We start from the raw sequence: 24,953 nt of genomic DNA on the forward strand, positions 1-24,953 counted from the left end.
TGTTTTAATGGCTTGAAGAACCATGAGACTGTAGGACGACATGATGGCTCTATTTAAGTAATTCACTTCAATGGTGTAAACAACTTGAATGCTCAAGTCTTTGAAACTCAAATATAGATAGCTGCGTAAACAATTATATGAAGGGATTAAATAATGCCCTGAAAGAGAGTAATCGATCGCTCTGGAGGATTCATTACTCGAATTCGAACTTGAAGTCAATCTGCACAAATAACGCTGTAAAAAAACTTATTCTAAGTGGGCTTGAGTCTTTATTTAGACTCAACCAGGAGAAAAAGCTTGAAATTCCTCAATTGGTGCCCAATTTACTCCGTATAAGCCGCAAAAACAACTTAGAATGAATGACCAGTCATCTGACTGGAGTAAGACCTCGGGAATAGTATAGCTTTCAATCTTGGAAGGAGTGCGTCATCTAATTGAAGATATACACTGATCAGAGAAAATTTTCAAAGATGAAACGACCATGAGACATCACATTCATTGCCTTTCTTGTAGATTTCTTTCAAGTCAAACGGTAAATAGCTCAAGTCGACTTCCAAGGTTCTTTCCCAACTCAAAGACTTGGTCATCATGAGTGAATCAATACCTAGGTGGAGATCCTACGATTGACTGTCACCCTCTTTGTATGCACTAGAGTAACTTTATTATGTTGTAGAAAATTTGAAATATGTATAATGAATTTGAAATAGATCATTCGAGTTCCAAGGTTGGGAGTAAAAGACCAACTTGAAAATCCGGCGCTATGAACTTTTTCCAAACTTGAAGTTGTGGCCTCCTTACATCATATATCCCGAACGAATCCCTAATACCAGTCCGTAGAGAATCTGATCAACTTGAGGGATAAGTGCTTTCCAAATTAAATCACAAAGGAATCCCAAAATTTCACAAAACTGACCATATCCCATCTGAGGCTTTGATGCTATAAGTCTCCGAATCGCTAATCTATGGCGGAACCTTGGACGAGGATAGCCCCACCAGAACATGCATTCGGTGAGTCTAGAGCTTGCGCAGGGAGCAGGTTCAAGTTAGGATTGAAATATAGTATTAATTCTATCATGAATTTGGAAGGCAATTGTCCTTTCTGCCACTGGCACATGATCTGGCTGCTTTGAATACTGCTATATAGAAGGTACTACGTACGTGCACATGTGGAAAGTGATCAATAGTATGATGTGTTTGAAAATGCATCGTCAATTCAAATATTTATAAACTCAAAAGACTCTAGTCTGCTCGAGCCTCCCAGCCATATAGATGCTCCAAATAGTAACTCCACTCATGCACAGATAATAAACAATCCGATGCTAAAAAGTCCGAGTCATGATATCTATTAATCCCTTCTCTCCCTCCGATGTACCAAATAACTGCAAGAATAGGTTAAAGAAACCTTGGAAATAATAACAGATTAATCTTCAAATGTTGGAAGTGCTGCTTTATACTGAAGGCAGGTCGAGGAGCGGAATGGCGACTACTAGTAGCCAAACTGGTCCGGCCTGTCCGATGGTTAGGTATTAGTCTAGGGCATAGTACGGGCCAACATCGAATTATATTCTGCAGCCTCTTCATCGAATGCTGCAAAAGTAGTCGGGTCCCATGTAGCAACTGTTATAAGAAGAATTCAAGTTAGCAGATTCATTGACTAGCAAATCGAAGTTGATGTTACAAGGTAAATGAATAGAAAACTTACTGTCTCCATCGTAATTGATCTCAGGAATAGCCGCACGCACATAGTTGTTGGTGAAACGAGCGCGATAAACTCCATCGGGGAACGCTCCCTCTTCAGTGTACAAAGTGGAAGAATTTGTAGTCTAAGGTTGCACCTCCGATGTCGATATCGACGACATTCGCATCGTTGAGAAGGGTTAGATATTGGGACCTGTAATTTAAAAAGCGTTAGTTTGAAAGATTTCAAAGAGAATCAGGTAGTCATACCATCAGGCGAAAGCAAAAAAGAAACTTGGAGGGAGAATATCATACATATGAAAGGGGGAGACTGACGAACAATCCCTACATCCGACGGCAGCAACGTTCTGCCAATTAGTAAACGCAGACGGAAGGAGGTCAGATTGCGCAAGAACACGAAGAAAATCACCGACAGTTTTATGACGGTTACGTCGTCCTCTACCTGGAACAAGTGGAATTGCCTGAACAAAGTTAGCCAGTCTATGGGGGAGGGGCATAGCTAAAGTTTTGAACGCGCATATGAGCTGGAACTGAAAAACCGTCAGTTCCATTATGGACATCCCAATCAAGGATAACACCTTGAGTGCCTGCGGGTGCATGAGCTGTATCCTGGGCCTGTGGGTGTACATAGGTTAGCCGCATGATGGAGTGGTTGAACTCATGGCCATGCACTGGGGTCAACCTGTAAGAACTCAATATCACATGAAGCAACCTGCTTATTATGAATACCGAGAGGGATATTCCCTATAGCACCATAGGAAATCCAGAAGTTATCTCCTGTAGGAGGGGCGGGTCCAACTCCATCGAATGGAAAGGCGGGTCCAGCCTCAGCGTCCTCAGATGAAGGCTCATATATAGAGTCAGGCTGAACAATGTGTTCACCGTGACCATTGGTAAGTTCACCATCAGCTAATTTAGCCTTCTTTCGTGCCGGGTCACCAGCGGGTTGCCCTGCAGCACGCGTACGCTTTCTTGTAGAAGGCATGATGGACTAGTGTTGTTATTGGTATAGATAAGTGTAAAGGTTTGTATATGAAGAGATTTGTTTTCACAAAAGTTCTTTTTGTAGATCAGATGGAGCTGAATGATGTTGATTTGGTCAATTGGTAGTTTGAATGGCTTGAAGAACCACAAGATTGTAGGACAACATGGCTCTATTTAAGCAACTCACTTCAATATTGTAACCGGTCTGGATGCTCAAAATAAAGTTGTTCATTGGGTACAAGTCTTTCACACTAGAATATAATTAGCTGAATGAGCAACTTCACAAAGGAGTTTAATAATACTCTGAAAGGGAGCCATCAATTGTTCAGGAGAATTCATTAGTCGAGGTCAATCACCACAAAGAATATTGGAAAAAATATTTTAAGTGAGCTTGAGTCTCTATTTAGACACCAGGACAAAGCAATCACTTCATTGATGCTCGATTGACAAGCCGCAAAAACAATGGATGACGAGTCGTCTGACTCAAGCGAGAATAGTATAACTTTGGAACACAATGCCTCCAAATGTTTCAAGGCTATTCATATATCAAGAACAATGGATATCCATGGAAGAAGTGCTTTATCTATTTGAGGATGTACACTAAGCATATAGCAAGTCCTCGAAAATGAAACAACCATGAAAAGTACATCAATTGCCCTTCTAATTCTAGATCTCCTTCGAGTCAAACCACAAACATCTCAAGTCGACTTCTTTCCCAACTCAAAGACTTGGTTATCATGGGTAATTGTGTTATTGACAGTTGCAACATTCCGAGAATAGCTCTCAACAGAACCATCATATGCCACGCCCTTCAATGTCATAGTCTGATTCAAGCTTCCAAAGTTCTCGGTTGGGCTGGTGGTACTCAAATCATCACTGAAGTAAGTTCCAGTCGCAGACTGATAAGTGTACAAGTTTGAGCCATAACCAGAATTGGCAAAGGTCTTCTCAACAGTAGAGAACTCAGACTGGGCCTTCATAGCTGAAGTATCAAGTACCGATGATTGAACTCCGTTGGGGAAAACCGCTGGTCCGCCAACATCAAAGGTGAGCGCGCGGGAAATATTTCCCCAAAGACCGAGGTCCTCGCCTGACTCAATCCACCACCAGTCACAGTTGATTGGATAATCGTATGAAACAGAGTACCCGATGCCTGAGCCCGTTTTATCAGTTCCTGTGGTCTTTTGCACGGTGCTTTGGAACCAGCCGTAGTCTGAAAGCTGGTTCCAGTTCTCGTATGTGATGTCCTGACTCCAAGAAACCTCTTCTTTTCCACTGGAGGTCTTGATTGTGCTGCTGATAGATAGCGACCTCTTAGCCGTGGTAGTCTCTGTGAGAGTGTCGTTGTAGCCGGTGGCGTTGAGTGCAAGTGAGCGTGTGATATGAAGCGATGGAGCAGGGTCCTTGATAACTGGCATGGTACCGGTGGTGACATGACCCTTTTCGTCCTCGAACAAGAAGATCTTGCCAGTCACATACCAAGAGTCGGTTGTGGTATTGGACATGGTAGCGTATTCGCCACCATTATCATTGATGCCCATAACACGGAGATCAAATGTGTGAGGCTTTCCATCGGAGAGGTAGGGGATAAATGCTGTTCCAAGAGGTTTCAGCGAACGAATTCTTCCAGAAAGAAATTAATACTCCGTCACTTACGAGTAATGTCAATCTCATGCTCACGCAAGTCAAATGCATCAATACCGACAATTGGCTTCCAGAATCCAGGTACGATTCCTACCCGTTGTTAGTCTTTGAGATCGGTCCAAAGATCAGTGCACATACCTCCGGTGAAGACAACTGGGAATGGCCATGAGACACCAGCCAGCATCCCATCAATCAAGACCTGAACTTCTCTCCAGGGTCCATCACCATACAGAATACTAGACTCATTCACGAATGTCTCGGTATCAGAGGAGAAGACATTCTGGTACCAAAATTCCTCATCAGCCTGTCCACAAGCCGAAACACTAATCACAGCGCGCTTGAGATTCTGGGGCAAAGTGTAAGAGACAGCAGTCTTCTCGCTAGGCAAGACAGCCACACTGCTCTCATTGCTAGATCCGAGAAGGCGGGAAATAGGTAAGATCTGATCGGCTGCAGCGGGGGTATCGGGGACAGTGAAGAAGGTAGCTGTCAAAGTTGTGTTCAAGATTCCAGTGTACTCGGAGTTGACAATGTTTCCAAGGTCGAAAATAATCTTTTGAGGTTCCTTCCAGAGAGGGAGGTATTGGTGCATTTCCTTTGTGTAGGAGTAGTAGATTCCATCCGTGGTTGGCTCTGCTGTGGAGGTTCTCCAAATTTCGGTGGAGTTGAAGTATAAAAGAGCCAAGCGATCATATTGTCTGAAATTCAAGTTCTTAGTTATCGCTCTTGACATTAATGGAGATCTCCGATTCAAATTTAGTCTTACCTGCCCTTGGATGTCAATGTAAACTCAATTGTAACTCGGTTGAAGTCACAGTCTGGAGGTGTATAGAATCCTGTAGAATACTCAATTAGCATTCCACCTTTCATTGTATCAGTGAACAAAGCACATACCAACATATGGTGTGCCATAGCTATTGGCAAAGTCAAAATCCATCAACGTCTGCGTAACGACACATCCATATTCATTTTTGCCTTTCCCATTCGCTGATGGAGTCAGAACAGGCGGAGCGACCTGGAAATCATGAAGTTCCCCAGAGTCAGAGGCACTCGCTCTCTTCAAGCTACCCTGAGGTCGCTTTGCATCGACAGCAAGAATAATCGAACAAGCCGCAAGGCCCTTGACCAATGGACGCAACAACATCGTGACGGCAGCAGCGATGAATTAACCCAGACTATCAAGTGACCAACTCCCCCCATTCGGGACTTTAACACTTTAAATATTTCATTCTGGATCGCATGAGCTTATCAAAAGTCGGACAATGTGAGTAATACATCGGAAATTATCTACACTTTTCCTCCAATACTATCTCGTTACTAGGAAGCGGGGTTAAAGAAAGACTCCACATAGCGATAAGTGCAGAATTGATTCCTTCGGCAATGCGGCAATTAGTTAAATGGCTGGGGTTGGGGAGATGAATTCGGTCTAGTACTAAGAGTCTTGTGCCTTAACGGGTTACGATAGGCGCTGTAGCGATGTTGAGTGAAAGTGCTCGGCAAAGAAAACAAGCATCGGCTGATGCAGCCACTAATACCCCTGAATGGACCGAATGAAGTACCGGGGAGTTAAAATATTGATTTCTGCATAGTAAATCCCGGCGGCTTCGGTTTCTCGTATAGTGTGTAGGCTAATCTAGTTGTCCGTCGGTAGTCCGGTTCGTCTCCACGATGTCCTCAAGATAATGAGGTCGACAATTGATTGACAGCAACATGTTATCAATTACCCGAATTCTCCGCTTCAACATCTTGCTACCTTACCAGCATGGTAGTATCAACTGATTTTGCATATCTAGCACGAATTTGCCAGAATGTAACTGTGCTCTCTGTTGCTCCGAGTCACTGGCACTGGAAGTCATAAGCGACATCATGATGGATATATCATATAACTGACCACTGACATACTACTAGTAGATCCCATCGGTTTGGAAACCCGACCGCTTCAAGTTCAAGTTTTACCTTTATTTACAGGTCCTTCTCCAACTTGATAATCCCTCTACTATATACTACAAATTTGAAGTAAAAGATTACTCTTTCACCCACCGAACCTCCCCAGAAATCCAACACCCCACAAGCACCCCGCACTCCCGCCTAAACCAAACCCGAATCTCCGACGGTTTCCCCATCAACCATCCTTGCCTCACAACAATTGGACTCTCCGTCCGAGCATTCTGTACTTTTAGTCCGGGGACCAGGTCCGTTTCTTTGAGATCGAGACTGTTCAGGATCTCGAGGATGTGCTCTGGGTCTATATCTTCGACTATACCTGTAGGCTGGGAGACAAGTATAGAATGTGAGGACGGTGCAGTCTCCGAGGTTGAGTCAGGATTGCCAGTGGGTACTACGCGCACCTCCACTACTCCTGATAATGTAGAAATCCGAATACTCGGCGCGTCAGGTAAGAGCTGTAGATTTCGTAGCACCCAGACTGCGCCAACGATGGCATGACCGCACATCTTCATCTCGTGGTTCGGGACCCAGTAGCGCATTGTGTAGTGGCATGATGCGTCGTTTTCTGGAGCGGGGAGAATAAAGCCACATTCATGCTTGTGTTTCGGAGCGAGGGATTGCATTTCTGATGCGGTGAGTGTATCAGCTAGGAAGATGGTGGTTGGGTTTCCGCCATTTTCGGGGTCAGAGGGGGATGGGAAGACGGTTAGGTTGTAAGTTTTGATGTGCTCCATATTGTAGCCCTGGGAAGAGGATTGTAGGAACTTGAAAGTGCAAAATAAGAAGAGAATTAGAGACAAGGCTATGGTTTTAGTGCGGGGATTAATGTTGAAGCCAAGTCCCAGCCTTGTGATATCCTTAATATGTGGAGCTGGTGGAGTTATATTCAAAGCGGGATATACTTCAATCTCACTAAGTAGATGTCAAAAAAGAGTACCGGAGCGGAACAAACCTGGGAGTCTCTGATTTTGAAAACCAGGACAATTTTAGGCAGGGTGCATGGAGGAGGAGAGGTAAGATCCTACGAATGGCTTCACTTGATACATCGGATGACAGTTGACCTACAACTACCTACCCCATACCGCATCGCCATCTAGATCTCCTTCATTCCGTGTTATTTTGGGGATGTGAGAAAATGACTAGACAGAACGAGTCCGATAGTACACATAAAATAACAAAAAAAAAGTTCATTATCCCCGACCTAAGCTGAGTTGGTGCTTTAGACTCCTGTTTATGATAAGGCATCTCTTACTTCAAGTTTGATAGAATTCTATCCCCAAATTTATTACGTATTTTGATGTAATAAATGTTCAAATTTGGATGAGCCGAAATCGCCAGTGTAAACATAGTATTCGTGAGTATTGCACAAAATTAAATGCAGTATTATGTACAGGTTCAGTCAGTTTATGACTTCTTAATATCGATCGACAGCGACGACACTGAGAAGGTGACATTCGTGTCCGCTGAGAATGCTTCGGTTCCGAATTGGAAAATGCCCATGTAGTCTGTCTTGGCCGGATAGTTGCTGCCAGACAGAGAGTAGAGATCGGTGATGAGAGGATAGATATCACCACTGAACTCCTCTGTGGTATTGGCAGCAATCCAAGTCAACACGTTCTGACTGTTTGAATTTGTTCCGCTGTAGAGATCACTAGAGAGAGAGTGTTAGAATAAAATATTATATCTCAGATGTGCTTTAGTCACTTACAAGGTTGTGCCGTTCACCGTGTGGGTGGTTACCACACCTTCAGAATACCCAATGGGATCTGACGAGGCACCGAACCGCGCAAACCACACCATGACCTCGAATTCAGCGGAAGTACTGTTCTGTGCGGTAGTCTTGTCACTGTCAAAGAACATATCGATGGCAACGTTGCATTGGAGTGATTCAGTGTTGAGGCTTGTCTCGTCTGTGGTTGATGCAGCTGTCGTGCCTACTCCATAGGTCCAGTGAAGCGCAAACTCGATCTCATCCATATTCTCCAGCTCCAGAGGAAGGACATCGTCAACTTGAATATTGGGGTACGCGTGAACGGGCTGTGTCTCTGGACCAACGTCGTACTGCCAGGTGACTGACCACTCGGGAGCGGTTGTCTTGGTGGGGTAGGTCTCGTTATTGAATGTTGTGACCTAGTTAGGGTCAAGTTAGAGATGAACAAGTCGAAAATGAAATGGGTGTGAAACAAGGGCCCTTACATTCATACACAAACCGCCTGTGGTTGAGGCTGTGACACCCCACTGGTTGGGATTGACTGTAGGATGATCAGCGGATAATTCAGAGAGCGATCAGTGATCGTCCAGGATGTGGACGAACACCTCGATCGGAGGATCATGATCTCCAGGATCTACTTACATGTGAATAATTCACCCGATGATGGTGGTGAGATACCATATGATGATTCACAGTATCGAGTCACAGTAACGCCGTCATTTGTGGTGCTGCCATTTCCTCCTGAGCCTCCGCCCGTACTTCCTCCTGAACTTCCACTTCCATCACTTCCCCCTGAGCTAGAGTCGCCGCCATCACTGTGAAAAAGTGGTTTTTGACCGGTGGCTGCTAGGTGGGCATCGATACCGACGAGAGTCCCCACGGATCCTCCTAGCGGGATAGCCAGTAGGACAGCATTGACCAGTAAAGAAAGCGCCATGACTGGATGTGATCAGCCAAAGGTGGATGGGGGGGTATTGTTGAGATGTGAATTCTTTTATGTTGATTGTTCTCTCTTGTTGTATTCAAAAAAAAGTGTTCACTGATAACAGAAAGGAGAATTCAGGTTGTCTGACGCGAAAAGAAAAAACGGAAATCTGGTTGTGGTTTAGCGGCAGGTACTAAAGCGGGAATCCAAGACTTTCTCCGTTCACATTACCCTGATTACCCTGGTTACCCTTGATTAAGAACCCTTAGGGGAGATGCCGTGTGGGATAACAAGGAACTAGCCCGATGGTCGATTGGACTAAGTGGATCCCGCGCCACGCACTTTGAACGCACTGAAGTGCTTCGCCCCCCTGCGTAGTACCACCCGAAAGCGGTTATGATGCATTGTACATGATAGGATCATCCGACCAGTTAGATTGGTTAGATACCAAGCTCTCGAGTCAAAGCTGATGCTTTTATTGCTTTATCTCAAACGTAAATTTCAAGAGTTTCTCATTTTATATTAACAGATATAATAAATGCAAATGAAATGCAGGGAAATCTACCATGGATCGGGTTAACCGGGATATAAAAATAGAAATAAATAGAATAAAACACACAAATCCACATAAAGTGATTCAGGCAAAAGGATTAAGGCAATGATGAATTCGGGGGTTTTACTATTTATTTTATTTTATTCAATAAATATGAAATCTGAAAATTCAGTTCTCTTAGGGAACGAATGATTCGATAGACCGGACAATCATGACGAAAGCGGATGGGAGGGACGCAATGGAACCAGGGTAACGTTCTATTTATACCCGATTAAATATCATTAAAAACGTCTAAACGGGTTTTCACTGGTAAATTAGAGACAAAAAAATATTATTAAATATAAATTAATTAAAAAAGAAAAATTCCAAAAAAAAAAGAAAATTCAAATTTGATCCATAAAATTCTCCTTTTACTGGTTACCTAGCATTGGTACCTGTAACTAAAGGCCCAGGTTCTCTGATCGGCGTGATAAGCCCCATCACTTGTGTGTGGTCAAGGATTCACTTCTCTTTTCCCCCCCAATTCTTTTTCCTCTTTTAACTTGACTTCTCTTTCTCTCAGTTTGAACAACACTCGTTTGTGTCAAATCTCTCGTTTACTTTGCCAAGTCCCGCATATTCGATCTTATCTCCCTTTCGATCCCATTAGCGCATTCTTTGTTCCTAACCCTGGCGTGCGGCTCGCCTTAATTCACTATGAATGGGCAACGGGACCCTCGTTATTATTCCCAAGAGGAAGAGGAATTGACCACTTTGAATGGTTATCATGGAGTTCAGAATCCTCCGACCAGCCCTAGCAACTTTGACTTTGAGTTCCATGATATTCCCTCCCCAAGACCTGTCGTGCCATTTCGACCTGGCCATACACAAAGCCCAGGCCCGGGAACCCGTAACAGTCCGCCCGAATATGGTTCTCCAGGTTGGCTACATCCAAATCGAACCTCTGATGTCCCTGAAACATGGATGAACTCACCGTATGAGTCTCGTTCGACATCGCCAACTCTTGTAGGTGTTTTTCCCAGTCTCGACCTGATGATTCCCCCGCGGAGGAAAAAAAAGCAAACAAAAACTAACATCTGACGCCGACCGGGATCGATTAGTATCAAAATACTCCCGTGCAGCAAAGTCTCCAGAGTCTGGTAGCACCTCTCGTCAATACACCTGCCTCTCCCGGATACGCCAAGGAATGGGTTCAAGCTGGTTCCGCATCAATTGCCCGGATCAGTGATCGAGATGATGCAGACACCTGGAAAGGATGGAAGCGCTGGGTCTTCTTCTTCACTCCGTTCCTCACGTTCGCTAATACCGGTATCTATTTGTTTTACTTGGGTTTGCGAATCTACTGTATCATCATGGCTCAGAGAGAGGCGGATGTCACCTACGCCGGAGCCTGGGTTTTCGTCGCAATTGAGATCGCCGTTGCTATCCCCTCCCTCATGCATAACTGCTGGACAATGCTTGCATTGAAGAAGCGTGGTCGCCCCAAGCTTCGATTAACTGGAGACGATTGTCCGACTGTGGATGTGTTTGTGACCTGCTGCGGTGAAGAGGATGAATTGGTCCTCGATACCGTGCGAGGCGCTCTGAACCAAGATTACCCGAGCGACCGATTCCGGGTTATTGTGCTAGATGATGGTCAATCGGCTATTCTCGAAGACATGATTAACCAACTGAAGCCCGCTCATCCCAACGCTTTCTACATGGCTCGTGAGAAGATTCCCGGAAAGCCCCACCATTTCAAGGCCGGTAACCTCAACTACGGTCTGGATGAGGTTCACAAACTTCCTGGAGGTGCTGGTGAATTTATGGCCGCATTGGATGCTGATATGGTAAGTCATGAAGTTGTTCTTACCCTTCGGCAGGATCGAGAGTCTATGATCTTGCGAGTCATGATTCCCCCACTTACCCGCTGATGATGCCATACTACCATCGCGAGCCTTGTGCTAATATCTCACCTGTGTTTTTTTAGATTCCTGAACAAGATTGGCTTCGTGCAGTGGTTCCCCACTTGTTGGTGGACCCCAAAATGGCCCTTGCTTGTCCTCCGCAACTTTTCTATAACACCCCTGCATCGGATCCCTTGGCTCAGAGTTTGGACTTTTTCGTGCATGTTATTGAACCTATCAAAGATGCCCTTGGCGTTGCTTGGTGCACGGGCTCCGGCTATGTGGTTCGTCGCGTTGCGCTAGATGAGATTGGCAATTTCCCTCTTGGCTCCTTGGCAGAGGATGTTGCGACATCAACGCTCATGCTGGGTAAAGGATGGAAGACTGCTTATATTCACGAACCGCTTCAATTCGGTACCGTGCCCGAGGATTATGGTGGTCATTTGAAGCAGCGAACTCGATGGGCCATCGGAACTGTCGATACCGCATTCAAGCTGAAGTTCTGTATCTGGGGTGATGCCGTTCGTCGGATGACCATTGCTCAGCGCTTTTCTGGATTCCTCTATGCCACTCTGAGCTTATACACCCTTCTGCTCACGGCCTCCCTGTTCGCCATCCCCATCATTCTGCTCTGGGGCAAGCAACTTGTCGCCTACGCCAACGAGACTGAGCTTCACTGGCTGATCTGGGCTTGTTTTGCCGCCACGCTGTCCAACCGTGTCTGCGAATTTGCCCTGTTTATCCCCGCCGGCTACAATACCGGTCAGCGAGGATCTCGCTATCAGCTGTGGATGTCTCCCTACATCGCCTTGTGCATTGTTCGCTCTTTCATGCTGCCCAAGTGGCTTGGTGGTCAGACCCAGGCTTTCAAGCCCACAGGTTCCCTCGGCTCCGCTCTGAATGAGCGAGACCCCAAGACCCGAAAGAACATTTTCGTGCGTCTTCGAGTCATTCTATTTAACTTTATGGCTCTCTTCCACTTTGCGTTCGTCTACGTCACGCTGGTCGCAGTAGTGATCTCCTCTTACCGCTGTTTCTATGTTGCCCATGGCTTCAAGGATGTGGTTAAGTGCCTGATCACTCATGCATTCTGGCCTCCATTGACCTTCCTCTTTATATGCACATCTCTGTGGACCCCGGTCTCCTACGCGATCGACCCTCCTTCAATGCCAGAGCGTGAGGACCTCTTGGCCCGTGATCCCAAGACCGGAGTCGCCCACCCAACCACCAAGAGTAAGAAGATTGCTTTTGGTGGCCAGGCTGCGTGGTTTGAGCTCCAGTACACCGTCTCCACGGTGGCCACGATCCTGATTTTTGTTTACTCATTCTTCTGGTGATCTCTTTTAATGTATTAATGTATATCACATATGGCATGCGGAGTTCAAGTTACGATACACGAATTCAGGTCATTTACTCCAGGTCGGACGTTCATGTTCTTTGTTTTTGACAGGCGGTTATCATCTGTACAACCTGGGACTCGGATATGCGGAGTCTGCATTCGTGTTCATCTGGTGTTTGTTTTTCTTCTCATCTTTCATCTCTACACACATTTTCCCCCCGATCTACCATTCATTTTTCTGTTTTTTGGCGTTTGTTGGACTTTTCATTCCCTTCATCCATGTGGAACTTCTTTTCCCATGATCCATTCATCACGTCTTCATCAGCTCCATGCAGACCGACGTCATAGGCGCTCTTCATACTATCGAGGCAGATCTGCCTCCGTTGATCGAAATCAAACATCGGTTTTGGATAGGTTTGACCATCCTCCGACTTCGAATTACTTCCGTCTCCCGTAACCCGGCATCCCCATTTCTTCTGATCTGCAATCGGTGCTTTCCAAGGCTCGTAGATGTACTTCTTATCAAAGTCCGCTAATTCGGGGACATATTTCCGAATCAAGTCTCCCTGCGGATCCCACTTCTTGCCAAAAGCAATTGGCGAGTAACAACGGTAGAACTGCGCAAAGAAGGCTGTACATGACAGCCACATCCAGTTACCCACATTACAAGCGGTTTCATCTATCCAATGGATCAGCCCTGTTCCCCAAACTTCAAAATTCTTGGCAAGTGGATGTGCTCCGTAATCATGCAGAATGTGGACTGAATCTATGTATAGTACTCACGATCGATCAACAGTTCCTCAAATACTTCGGCGCCCCGCTCCCAGCTGACGTAGCACCCGCCACGCGTCAAGAAGCAGGCAACACTGTGTCTACCGAGATGGTGGATCCACCCTTCTTGCTTTAACTGCCGCATGAGAGCGTCGATCCACGGGAAGCCCGTTCGACCTTCTTTCCAACGTGTGAACCATTCCTCTGCTTGGGGGGAATCGATAGTGTATTCGCGTGTGCCATCACCCTTCTTGTCATCTGTACCTTTTTTCTCCAGATTTTTCGACTGTAAATGCCAATCAATTAACCTCACAACAGGATTTCCATGGGTCGTCGCAAATGCCGGACCCACTGCTGCCTGCGCCGCAAAGTACATATCGCGAAATAGAAGCTGGCCCGGTAAATTAGTAGGCACAGACGACGTAGGCTTTTTTGCGCCCTTGCGCTTTTCCAATACATGCTGCACATCCCACCAGAATTTCCGCACAGACAGAGACCCAAAGTGGAGATGCGGTGAGAGTAGCGTGGTAGATTGTGGCTCAAAGTCCGCGGGGGAGGTATTCGGCTTCTCAAACCGTCCAACATACTCCTCATCCTCCACGCACTCTTTCAATATCTTCAACGCCACTTCCTCTCCACCCCGATGCGGCGTAGTCACCGATGATTCCGAGATCCCGATCTCCTTTAACGTCGGGACGCCGAAATCCCCCTTCGGTCCTGTTATCCGTTCATACTGATTCTCCACACCGCCTCGAACCTCCGCATTCAGATCGGGAGTTGCATCGATCTCCTCCGTCTTAATCCCTTCTACCTCTTTCATCTTCTCCATTCCCCATGCATCAGGGATCTCCTTCGGACCCGCAACCGGTTTATCGGGTTTGCCACCATTGATTTTCTCAGCTGCTTTCTCCACTTGAGAAATACTCATCGTCGCTTTGCCTCCATTCTTTCGAACTAGGTCATCCGGATCAAAGAGATTACGTCCCATGCGAATAACAACCTCCACTCCGGCTTCTTTCGCTAGTCGCTGAACCTCCTCATCTCGCGATCTTGCATACGAGTCTGTATCCTTCTCGAAGACTAGATGTGTCACGCCCCATATTTTCCATAATTTCGGAAGAACACTCGTTGGTCCTTCGCGTACAACCCAGAGCTGTTGATTTGGATTCAGGGATTTGTATGAGTTTGATAGTGAGGTTTGGCATTCTAGTAGGAATCGCCAGCGATTGGCTCCTACACGGGAGTGGTATACGTAGTGCGGATCCCAGGTCCAGACAGGGATGAAGATTGAGGGGTTAAGGGAGAGTGCGGCGTGGAGAGCTGGAGAGTCGTGGAGGCGGAGATCAGTGCGATGCCAGTAAAGCACGACTATATTTTTGGGAGACATGGTGATTCAAATGTTGTAGATGTTGAGTTGATTTGCAAGAGGCTTGAGTCCTGATGGCTTCAAGTTGACAAAGTAAGTATATGTAGACGCTGGGACGTAGAAAGGATCGAAACAGGGTTGAAATGATTAAGAATCAAGACTGCATGAATTCAGGTTTATATACTCATGAACCCTGGATCGTGAGCTTAAAATGCATGACGTCAATCTGCGTGAACCTTGCTTGCAAGCTTCGGGCAAACCTCCGAGATCAAAGTGTAGATAAGCTTATTTGTTGAATGAGACATTAAGGTAAGGGTCGTGTTACTTCAAGTTAGTCCATCAAGCCCTGGAGATTGTACGACGTCATCTCATATAATTTAAGGACTTTCTGATGTTGACTTCAAGTTTGATCAATTGATAAAATTGAGGCTACCTGATCTTGCGCGCCAGCGCTTGAGTAACTTCAATCCGGCCCAAGCTTATATGTGAATGTCATAGTCATTTGCAATCACCGCGAGGAATTATTATATGACACTCCACATGCAGTGCTCCAACTTCAAGATTCGTGACTTATATTCAAGCTTTTGTCTGATCCACAATATACTAGCGTTATTGACTCCCAATTAGTTTGTTCAAATGTTTTGTCTTTACTTTTCAGCGCTCTCTATTCCACTGGCATAACTACTACGTAGTAACATCTGCGACTGTTCTTACCAATAAATGGGATATAAATCTAGAGTAATTTCGAGTCTTCTCAGACTATTATAAGCCGACTTGTTTTAGAGAAGAGTCTGAGCTCTAACACTTGAGGATATTCTTCAGTTCAACGCTCATTATATCTCATTCAAATAGTTTAACCGTTTAACAGCTCTATACGGGTTAAAATGCTTCATTTTTCAAGGGGAATACGGGCATAATAATTCACTCCCAGATCTATTTCAACTTTAATGATTATTCATCCTATGTATCAAACTCTATGCTCTCAAATGCTGATCAGTTCGAGTATAGTCCGTATAGGTACCAGTACCTCAAGATGTCGGTCTAGCTCGGCGCAGATAAGCATACGTAGCACGATTTAGAAAGATTAGATTGATTGAAAATCTGTCAAATAACTGCATATTGATGTGCATGCCATATGCTCAAATAGTAATTATTGCCTGTCTGCCTCGTAATAGTATCTTCATGAATATGATACATTATCAAAAGTACTGATCCTTCATGCTAGAAATCAAGTTTCCATCTGGGTAGATGCATTGTAAATGACGGTAAGAACCTTAGAATCCACCAACTCCACGGGTGCCGAACTCCGAGTATCGGTGTGGACCGTGTGGCCCCAATGCACTCAAAACGTGCACACGGGCTGCATGAAATGGTCCACGATTACTAGGGTATACCAGATTACATGGACAACTTGAAATTTTTCATTGAAAATCATGGCCGGATTTTCAATATCTCTTCCCTCACCTCCCTCGTAAACCAAAATGGCAGGTAGAGATGGCAATCCACTAGCTCATCCCGTGAAGATCCCAGCTTGGCGCATGCTCGTCGATCATGGCGCAATCACGCAAGATGTTCTCAATTACGAATATCAAGGTTCAGGTACTGAGGATGATCCTTTCGCTGTGACCTGGATCCCGAATGACAGTCGCGATCCACAACGTTTTAGCTTTTCGAGGAAAATATGCATCACGCTCGTTGCGGCGTCGTCAACTTTGATCGTCTCGTTAGCATCGTCCGCGTACAGTGGATCGCTGGATGAGATTATCGCCGATTTCCATATATCGACTGAGGTCGCCACGCTGGGGTTATCGCTATATGTTGTTGGTTTTGCAGTTGGTCCACTATTCTGGGCCCCGTTTAGTGAAGTCTGTGGTCGGCAGATCTCGTTCCTTATCAGCTTGATTGGCATGGCAGCGTTCTTAGCTGGTTCTGCCGCTGCACCAAATATTTGGTCACTTTGTATTCTCCGTTTCTTTGCGGGCTCGTTTGGATCGGCGCCATTGAGTAATGCCGGTGGAACTATTTCCGATTGCTTCTCGGCGAGACAGCGAGGTCTTGCTTTGAGTTTATATGCTGCGGCTCCATTCCTCGGTCCATCGCTAGGTCCTATTATTGGTGGGTTTCTTGGTATGAAGGCAGGGTGGAGATGGGTGGAAGGGTTTCTTGCTGCGACTTCTGCTTTCGTTTGGGTATTGACTACCTTGTTGATTCCGGAGACGTATGCGCCCGTGCTTTTAATTCGACGTGCTGAACGTCTCTCTCAGATAACAGGGAAGGTTTATATCAGCAAAATTGATCTCCAGAAAGGACGAAGCTCACTGAGTGCTCTTCTGAAGAGATCCTTGTCCAGACCGCTGGTCCTTTTATTGAGAGAACCGATTGTTATGCTCTCTGCGCTGTATGTGGCGATCGTGTATGGAACTCTGTATATGCTCTTTGCCGCTTTCCCTATTGTATTTGAGGAGATCCGTGGCTGGAACCCTGGTGTGGGAGGCCTAGCATTCCTTGGAGTTATGATTGGTATGATCATTGGGATAATATGTACCATCCCCGCGAACTTCCATTATATGAAAGTCCAAGACCTTCACAATGGATACGCTCCCCCAGAAATAAGGCTTATCCAGTGTATGCCTGGTGCATTGGCTATCCCCATCAGTCAATTCTGGTTCGCATGGACAGATTATCCCTCCATCCATTGGTCCGTCAGCATTATCGGCACAGCCCCGTTCGGATTCGGCGTGATTTTGATATACCTGGGTATCATGAACTATCTGATCGACTCGTATACCATCTATGCTGCATCTGTGTTAGCGGCTAATACCGTTCTGAGATCGATCTTTGGAGCTGTTTTTCCAATCATTGCAACATACATGTATGACGGGATTGGTATTCACTGGGCGCCGTCGATACCGGCGTTCTTGTCCTTGCTTTGCATGCCGTTTCCATTTCTGTTCTATAAGTACGGGGCTGCCATTCGTCAACGCTGCAAGTATTCTGCCGAGTCGGATCAGCATATGCAGAGGATGAGAGAGAATTCAGTTCAGGAGAAAACATCTCAGCCTATTGGCCAGGAGCCAATTTCCCTAACCGAGGAGGGGGCTGAAATGGAGAGAATTGCTACGATGCGCTCGAAATGAATGAGTCACTTTCTTCAAGTTCCAGGGTTCTTTCATTCTTTCACTTCTTTCACAATCCATTCGCTGGATGCATGTATGCCCAGTCTCTGTGCAAGTCCAAGATCAACGTTTGGACTTCAATGAACATTTGTTGAACACCAATGTAAATACTTGACAAATCATGATAGAGATCCTTTCAATATCGCTCAATTCAATTCTTATAATATCAAACCCCGAGCCATTGCCAAGAAGGATTAAAGTGACTCATGTTGTCCAAGCGTTGCCGTATGTGTACCCCGTACTCTGACAAGTCTTACCGGATTTAGGCTGTCAGCGGGTCCAACCGCAAAACTGATAGGACGCCACGGGGCGGGGTGTCTATTTAAGAGAAAAAAATATTTTCCAAATCAGCCGTGTTTGATTTTATCACAGTTTCAACGTCAGTTCTTGTTCATTGAGAAGAAAATAAGGGATAAGATGGCATCCGACATGGAGATAATTGAGGCTCCGTCTCACAGAGGAAAACTTCGCATTGTGGCGATCATGTTCGCCCTCTCTGTAAGATGGATTATCACTTTTTTGACAGAGAAATATGCTAATAAAATTACTCTAGCTGTCCATGTTTGTCGCTGCACTTGATCAGACTATCATGGCGACTGCTATTCCCACTATCGCAGCGAAATTGAATTCTGCGGCTGGATATACTTGGATCGGTGGTGCATATCTTCTTGCCAATGCTGCTGGGTCTTGCATTTGGCCTCAGCTCTCTGATATTTGGGGTCGCAAGGTCATCTTGCTGATTGCCGTTGCTTGGTTCTTCATCGCCTCGATTATTTGCGCTGTTGCTGTTAACATGCAGATGGTAATTGCGGGTCGAGCTATGCAGGGTGTTGCTGCTGGTGGATTACTTCAGCTTGTGACGATTATCATTTCTGATCTTTTCAGTGTTCGGTATGTTCAGTCAAAGGTCACTTTTGTATCTTCATTTTCTGATTGCTTGGCAGACACCGGACTCTCTATCTTGGATTGATGGAGGTTATGTGGGCGTTGGCCGGTGGTATTGGTCCGCTTATTGGTGGTGCTTTCTCAGAATACGTCAGTTGGAGATGGTGTTTCTGGGTCAATCTTCCAGTTGCTGGAATTGCATTTGTCATTCTCCTCTTTTGTCTGGATGTGCACAATCCCAAGACCAAGATGAGTGACGGCATTAAGGCGATCGATTGGTTCGGCAGTCTGTCAGTTCTGGGCCTCACCCTTATGCTTCTTCTGGGACTCGACTTTGGTGGCGAGACATTTGCCTGGAGCTCATCGCAAGTGATCTGCTTGATTGTCTTTGGATCCCTCTGTTCTCTCCTCTTCGTTTACAGTGAGAAGCGACTGGCCAAGTACCCCCTCATGCCACTCAACATCTTCTCGCGTGTTTCGAACATCGCCGCGCTTGCAGTAGGCTTTGCCCATGGTTTCGTAAGTCATTCTTGAACAGTATACCACCCTACAGACAGGAGGCTAACAGTGGTAATAGGTCTTTATCGCGGGAGAATACTATGTTCCCCTGTACCTGCAATCAGCGAAAGAAGCATCCCCAATGCGATCCGGTGTTCTGATTCTTCCACTCGTCCTCGCTGAAGCTTTCGCTGGAATGCTCACCGGTATGATAATCCACCGCACAGGAAGATACCTCGAGCTTATCTGGATTGGTATGGCCTTGATGGCTATCGGCAACGGATTATTCATTCGCCTGGGTGTTTCTTCCTCTATCAGCGAAATTGTCGGATATCTATTCCTGAGTGGTTTCGGAGCTGGATTCCTATTCCAAACACCAATCATTGCCATTCAGGCTATGGTCTCTCAAGAAGATACCGCGACTGCAACAGGTACCCTCGGCTTTATCCGTAATATGGCTACTGCTTGCTCTATTGTCCTTGGAGGTGTCGTTTTCCAGAACAGTATGGGCAAGATGAAGGGAAAGCTTCTGGCTGCTGGTGTATCGGAAAGCCTGGCTGATAAAATGACTGGTGCATCCGCTGCGGCTAACATCGAGTATATCAAGGATATCGAGGATCCTACTCAGCGACTTGCCGTGAGGGAAGCTTTCGCTTGGAGTATGAGGAACCTATGGATCATGTATACCGTTGCATCTGTTCTGGGTGTCATCGTCTCTGCATTCATTTTGAAGACTCGTCTCAATAAGGAGCACGTGGAGACCGTCACGGGGTTGAAAAGTGAGAAACAGCCGGTTATTGAAGATGTACAGCCTGAGCCTGAGACTGCTAGTACATAAGGAGGGAAAAGAACCTTGGAAGGATGCTATCAGGATGATGAGTTGTATATATGTGAATTAAGAAAATAATAACAAGGGAATGAACATATATGTACAGCGAAAGTGCCATGGTCGACCTAGTAGACATCAATATGAAAGATATCCGAGGATGGTAATAGATGATTAAACAAGAATGAGAGAGAAAGAATAGAAGCGAAAGGGGAAAAAGGCTGAGAGGGAGAAAATTAGGAGCTGGAGCAGCCTTCACCAACTGAGCAAAGGACAGGTAAATCAGCAACACTATGACCAATCCACACCTTCACACCCTCGCCTTCGACAGGGGCCATCCAGTCCTGTACCACCACATCCCACACACTTAAGTCTTTGCGTGTGATATCGAGGGGTTAACGTCTGACTCTGTCCAGGCGCCAGTTCTCTAGTCTTTTCAAATTGACGTAGTTGTAGAGATGGGGTGTCAAGACCCAGGCTGGAAGGCAGCTCAACATAAAGCTGTGCAACAGCCTTTCCTGATCGGCTTCCTGTATTTGTGACATCAACCTGAGCACTGAATGCAACATCATAGATAGCAGGGTTCCCGCCTTGGCCACCACCCGCACGAGCTTCAGGTAGAGGCGTTGTAGAGTAACCATCAGGGTAGGGATAAATATCCGACGCCGTGATTGACTCAGGGTCATCAAGGTATGGGTAAAGGTAGCGCCAAATTTGAGTAAAAGTTACTGTGGACCACGAAACTTCCGACGGATCGGGGATTGAATCGTTGTACTGTGGTGTAGATCCTTGCGAGGGCCTTGTAGGCGGATAGGTGGTGTTCAGTGCCGTCACTACTGAGATGGTAGGATTTGAAAAGTTGAATGTAGTGTATGAAAGTCCGTGGCCAAAGGGGTATCTTGGTGTGATATTGGCTTTGATGAAATAGCGGTAGTCGATGTAGAGGCCTTCGGTGAATGTATCTTGGATTTGACCGAAAGGTTGATCGATAAGACTCACGCTGTCTGGATAATCTGACTCGCTCTTAGGAATGGTATATGGCATATGACCGCTTGGGCTGTAATCACCAAAGAGCACATCAGTGAGTGAGTAGCCTGCCTCTTGACCCGGGAGATGGGCTACAAGCACCGCCTTCACAGAATCCAACTCAATCCATTCCTCCATGAGGATTGGACCCACAGTGTGAATTACGACAACGACATTGGAAAATACGTCGGCTGCTGCTTTGACCAGGTCATCACCGTCATGCCAGGCATTAAGACCAGCATCGAGTCGGTCACCGGGATTGCCGTCAACAGTGATATAGTTCTCACCAGAGTCAGCATTGATGAAAACAATAGCGGTATCATTGGTGCTGGCGGTAACGTCAGATGGGAAAGTATCTGTGATATAAAATTCCACACTGTCGGTAATGTTGCCAATGGCTTCTTGGGGTGTGATAAGATACGGCAGGTTTGCTGTTCCACTGCCCCATCCCATGGTCAAGACACCATCGTCACAGCCTTGATCCGTACAAGAATTTAATCCGCCAGAATTGGCTCCAGCATCTGTGCCAAAGACTTTCAGTGAGTCGTTCCGGGACAGAGGAAGGATATTATCCTCGTTTTTAAGCAGTGTAATTGCCTCGCGTGCAACAGCCCGCGCAGTAATGTTATGGTTGCCCTCGACATTGACGTATTCATTGACAACACCAGTGGGAGAGAACAGAGCAGCGGGATAAAGCTCTCCTATTCTGTCTTCGGTATTGGATGAGAAATTAGGCAGCGGGTAGTCCTCATCCTGCCCCATCTTGTACCATGTAGCCACGATTCTAGTAACCTAGATGACATGTCAGAAATAGCCCAGGGAAGAATTACTAAGGTAAACTTACCATGTCGTTGAGTCGTCCGACCGGGACACTCCCGTTCAGAATAGATCGGGAGAGCTCGGAGGCCCAGTAGCTATCTCCAAGCAGTGGTATAGCGCCATCTCCAGGCATGGCCATATCAAGACCAGCAAGCGCAGAGGCCACGCCGCTATACTGACCCAGCCAATCCGTCATGACGAATCCTTGGAATCCCAGTTCATTTTTCAGGATGTCATTGAGAAGTTTGCTGTTTTGGCTGCAGGCAGAAGTATTGACCTATAATACAAATCCAAATAATTAATTTCACACTCCAATCCAGTTGCTTGAGAGAACTTACGTCGTTATATGCAGTCATAATCGAGCCGACGCCTGCTCTAACGCCCTCTGCAAAAGGCCAGAGGTACAGCTCGTGTAGGGTTCGATCATCAATATTTGACGAGTAACCTGTGGTGATAACGCTGCTCATGCGATACATCTCCTGCTCGTATCCGATGAAGTGTTTGAGAGCCGCAATGACACCGGTACTTTGCATTCCTTTGATTGTATAAGCGCCCCCAATGGCCTGAAGAGTTGGATCTACTCCAAATCCTTCCCAAATCCGACCACCACGCGGCTTGCGCCCGAGTGGTGCCACAACAGGACCCAGCTGGACATTGACACCTTTACCTCGAGCTTCTTGGCCGAGTGCGACACCGCGCGCATACAGCAATCCCTTATTGAACGTCGCGCCGACGGTGATACCCGCCGGGAATGCCGTATTATGATCTGTGTCTCGGACTCCCAAAGGTGAATCCTGTAGGCATAGGTTCGGAATTCCGAATCGTGGTGCGCTTCCGGTTTGACCGACGCAGGGTCCCATCCAGTAGCCTGTTCCAGTAGTCAAGTTAACCTTTTCCGCCAGCGTCATGTTGCTGACTATCTGGTATGCTTTCTGATAAGCATCTTCCCAGTCAGATACCCAACCACCGTGCGGGGTTGGATAAAAGGGCGGCGATTCGTATCCCACTTCATAGCGTGGAGCCAGTCGCGCGGTGTCAGATTCTGGGCTAGAAACAGGTGTTGCGACAGACAGATGGGACAAAAGAGGCACGAGTGCCAAACAAAACAAACGAGTCATGGTGCACAGTGAGTTGTTTGCTTGTTCGGATAACAGCAGACCAGACTCGATGACCCGTCCTGGACCACTGTACGAACAGTTAAGGAGGTAGCACAAGGTTCGGTCCCAGCTTGATATGTAATTCGATTCTCCCCGCAACAGGGCCACAAGAATTAGATCCACGTGCCATTCTGAATAAACAAGTTATCGACGATCCTGACACGGAGCAATGGATCGTCACGGTATGCAACCTTGAAGAGTTGGGGTGAACTGCCTAGGTCGCTTGCATAGCCGAGGTGATAGTCCTGCCTTAGTCTGACAATCTATAGGTGGAAATCTTCCTGGCGCATGTCATTTGAACTAAACAAGTCGTTCCTGAACCAGACTATCAATGCCGATCCCGCAACCCCCCGGATTATCACTTCCGAAAACAAACCCATCAGGGGCTAACAGCATTGAGAACTAGGAATCGACAACAATCGTCGCCGAGGGGGACTATTGAGCCGAGATTAATCCGATGAAAGAATTACTCCATCAAGTTAAACCGCCCACGTCAACCTACTTTTTGCGTGATCGTGATCTGCAAAATTCATGCATTAATCAAACATTTGATTTCGCAAGACTTGAATTCTCCGTGCGGAGTAAAAACTATTTTGATTTCAAATTTGCCTCCAACGACAAAGTACGCGCTTTTTATCTCTAGATCTTGGTATAGCGCAGGTAAGGCTTAACCTCCCGAACCTCCCCGAATTTCTTCTTCGCATCAGGGGTGGTCACAGAAGGAGGAACGATCACATCGTCACCAACTTGCCAGTCAATTGGAGTAGTGATGCCCTTCTTATCACCAGTCTGGAGTGAATCAATCACACGAAGTACTTCCGCAGAGTTGCGACCAGTCGAAGCGGGGTACATCATAGTCAGGCGAATCTTCTTGCTAGGGTCGATAATGAAGACAGAGCGGATGGTGAATGCGATACCCTTCTTGTCAATGTTATCCAGGTCCTGCTGGTCGATCATGTCATAAAGGAAAGCGACTTTTCGGTCTGCGTCGGCAATGATGGGGAATTGCACATCGGTCGAGGCGACTTCGTTGATGTCCTTGATCCACTCGCCGTGAGAACCAATGTCGTTGGCACTCTAACAGATGCGTATTAGTTACGTAGCTGTAGTATATTGACATGCTTTGATACTCACCAGTCCAATCATCTTCACACCGCGCTTCTCGAATTCATTCTTCAACTTAGCAAATGCACCTAGCTCGGTGGTACAGACGGGCGTGAAGTCGGCAGGGTGGGAGAAGAGGATAGTCCAGCTATCGCCAATGAACTCATGGAAATCGATTTCACCCTTGGTGGTCAGAGCCTTGAAGTTGGGGGCTATCCTATGTCAAACGGAGTTTTGGTTGAAATCAGATCTTCATATTCACATACCGGTTGATCCAAGGCGCAGACGCGGCTGTTCTTGAGCCCGGGTTGCAAAGAAGCGGCGGAAAGCCGGCTGAGATCGGGGGAGCTGGGCTGAGAGCTTTGCCCAAGGGACTGCTCGGGGAACAGTACGAAAGGCACGGAAGGCCATCTGAGGAGCGACCATAGAAGCCATTGTTAATTGGAAGATTGCTTGAGAAGCTTCCCAACTTTGGAAGTTCTTTCCCCAGCTTTACTCCATTATCGTGGTATGACGTCATTGAGCACGCAATCGGAATGACACTAACCATATTTGGTGAGCTATAAACAGCCCTGGAGCTCTACTTACACATCGATTTCAAAAGTTCTGTCTATATTTTATAATTGCTTTTTTTCAAT

The 24,953-nt window shown here is 46.3% G+C and overlaps 11 protein-coding genes across 11 annotated transcripts; 3 read left to right on the plus strand and 8 right to left on the minus strand.

The window, feature by feature from the left end:
* Window positions 1-1,531: 1,531 nt before the first annotated feature.
* On the minus strand, window positions 1,532-2,340 carry N7483_009456 (uncharacterized protein; the record flags this gene model as incomplete). Its single annotated transcript, XM_057092883.1, has 3 exons — window positions 1,532-1,617; window positions 1,703-1,792; window positions 2,238-2,340. 3 exons carry the CDS (start codon window positions 2,338-2,340, stop codon window positions 1,532-1,534), a joined length of 279 nt encoding a protein of 92 aa, XP_056944057.1.
* Window positions 2,341-2,356: 16 nt separating this feature from the next.
* Window positions 2,357-2,683, minus strand: N7483_009457 (uncharacterized protein; the record flags this gene model as incomplete). Its single annotated transcript, XM_057092884.1, has 1 exon — window positions 2,357-2,683. The coding sequence occupies one exon, from the start codon at window positions 2,681-2,683 to the stop codon at window positions 2,357-2,359; it is 327 nt and encodes a 108-aa protein (XP_056944058.1).
* Window positions 2,684-3,380: 697 nt separating this feature from the next.
* Window positions 3,381-5,470, minus strand: N7483_009458 (uncharacterized protein; the record flags this gene model as incomplete). The annotated part of the gene is made up of 5 exons (XM_057092885.1): window positions 3,381-4,276; window positions 4,339-4,416; window positions 4,465-5,024; window positions 5,093-5,144; window positions 5,221-5,470. 5 exons carry the CDS (start codon window positions 5,468-5,470, stop codon window positions 3,381-3,383), a joined length of 1,836 nt encoding a protein of 611 aa, XP_056944059.1.
* An 880-nt stretch (window positions 5,471-6,350) lies between these two features.
* Window positions 6,351-7,007, minus strand: N7483_009459 (uncharacterized protein; the record flags this gene model as incomplete). The annotated part of the gene is made up of 1 exon (XM_057092886.1): window positions 6,351-7,007. One exon carries the CDS (start codon window positions 7,005-7,007, stop codon window positions 6,351-6,353), a length of 657 nt encoding a protein of 218 aa, XP_056944060.1.
* A 670-nt stretch (window positions 7,008-7,677) lies between these two features.
* N7483_009460 (glycoside hydrolase family 12 protein) lies at window positions 7,678-8,921 on the minus strand (the record flags this gene model as incomplete). The annotated part of the gene is made up of 4 exons (XM_057092887.1): window positions 7,678-7,924; window positions 7,982-8,403; window positions 8,470-8,525; window positions 8,627-8,921. The coding sequence occupies 4 exons, from the start codon at window positions 8,919-8,921 to the stop codon at window positions 7,678-7,680; spliced, it is 1,020 nt and encodes a 339-aa protein (XP_056944061.1).
* A 1,237-nt stretch (window positions 8,922-10,158) lies between these two features.
* N7483_009461 (glycosyltransferase family 2 protein) lies at window positions 10,159-12,685 on the plus strand (the record flags this gene model as incomplete). The annotated part of the gene is made up of 3 exons (XM_057092888.1): window positions 10,159-10,467; window positions 10,563-11,291; window positions 11,432-12,685. 3 exons carry the CDS (start codon window positions 10,159-10,161, stop codon window positions 12,683-12,685), a joined length of 2,292 nt encoding a protein of 763 aa, XP_056944062.1.
* Window positions 12,686-12,917: 232 nt separating this feature from the next.
* On the minus strand, window positions 12,918-14,845 carry N7483_009462 (cryptochrome/deoxyribodipyrimidine photo-lyase family protein; the record flags this gene model as incomplete). Its single annotated transcript, XM_057092889.1, has 2 exons — window positions 12,918-13,447; window positions 13,471-14,845. The coding sequence occupies 2 exons, from the start codon at window positions 14,843-14,845 to the stop codon at window positions 12,918-12,920; spliced, it is 1,905 nt and encodes a 634-aa protein (XP_056944063.1).
* Window positions 14,846-16,305: 1,460 nt separating this feature from the next.
* On the plus strand, window positions 16,306-17,961 carry N7483_009463 (MFS transporter; the record flags this gene model as incomplete). The annotated part of the gene is made up of 1 exon (XM_057092890.1): window positions 16,306-17,961. The coding sequence occupies one exon, from the start codon at window positions 16,306-16,308 to the stop codon at window positions 17,959-17,961; it is 1,656 nt and encodes a 551-aa protein (XP_056944064.1).
* Window positions 17,962-18,417: 456 nt separating this feature from the next.
* Window positions 18,418-20,221, plus strand: N7483_009464 (MDR family MFS transporter; the record flags this gene model as incomplete). The annotated part of the gene is made up of 4 exons (XM_057092891.1): window positions 18,418-18,498; window positions 18,554-18,891; window positions 18,945-19,404; window positions 19,463-20,221. 4 exons carry the CDS (start codon window positions 18,418-18,420, stop codon window positions 20,219-20,221), a joined length of 1,638 nt encoding a protein of 545 aa, XP_056944065.1.
* A 224-nt stretch (window positions 20,222-20,445) lies between these two features.
* On the minus strand, window positions 20,446-23,172 carry N7483_009465 (beta-glucosidase; the record flags this gene model as incomplete). Its single annotated transcript, XM_057092892.1, has 4 exons — window positions 20,446-20,575; window positions 20,610-22,027; window positions 22,080-22,331; window positions 22,393-23,172. The coding sequence occupies 4 exons, from the start codon at window positions 23,170-23,172 to the stop codon at window positions 20,446-20,448; spliced, it is 2,580 nt and encodes an 859-aa protein (XP_056944066.1).
* A 678-nt stretch (window positions 23,173-23,850) lies between these two features.
* Window positions 23,851-24,750, minus strand: N7483_009466 (peroxiredoxin; the record flags this gene model as incomplete). The annotated part of the gene is made up of 3 exons (XM_057092893.1): window positions 23,851-24,288; window positions 24,346-24,527; window positions 24,582-24,750. The coding sequence occupies 3 exons, from the start codon at window positions 24,748-24,750 to the stop codon at window positions 23,851-23,853; spliced, it is 789 nt and encodes a 262-aa protein (XP_056944067.1).
* Window positions 24,751-24,953: the final 203 nt, after the last annotated feature.

Source organism: Penicillium malachiteum (assembly GCF_028827825.1).
Source record: "Penicillium malachiteum strain IBT 17515 chromosome Unknown utg000004l:1.0-4883003.0:1.0-4884900.0, whole genome shotgun sequence".
In the NCBI taxonomy this organism is placed as follows: Eukaryota; Fungi; Ascomycota; class Eurotiomycetes; order Eurotiales; family Aspergillaceae; genus Penicillium; species Penicillium malachiteum.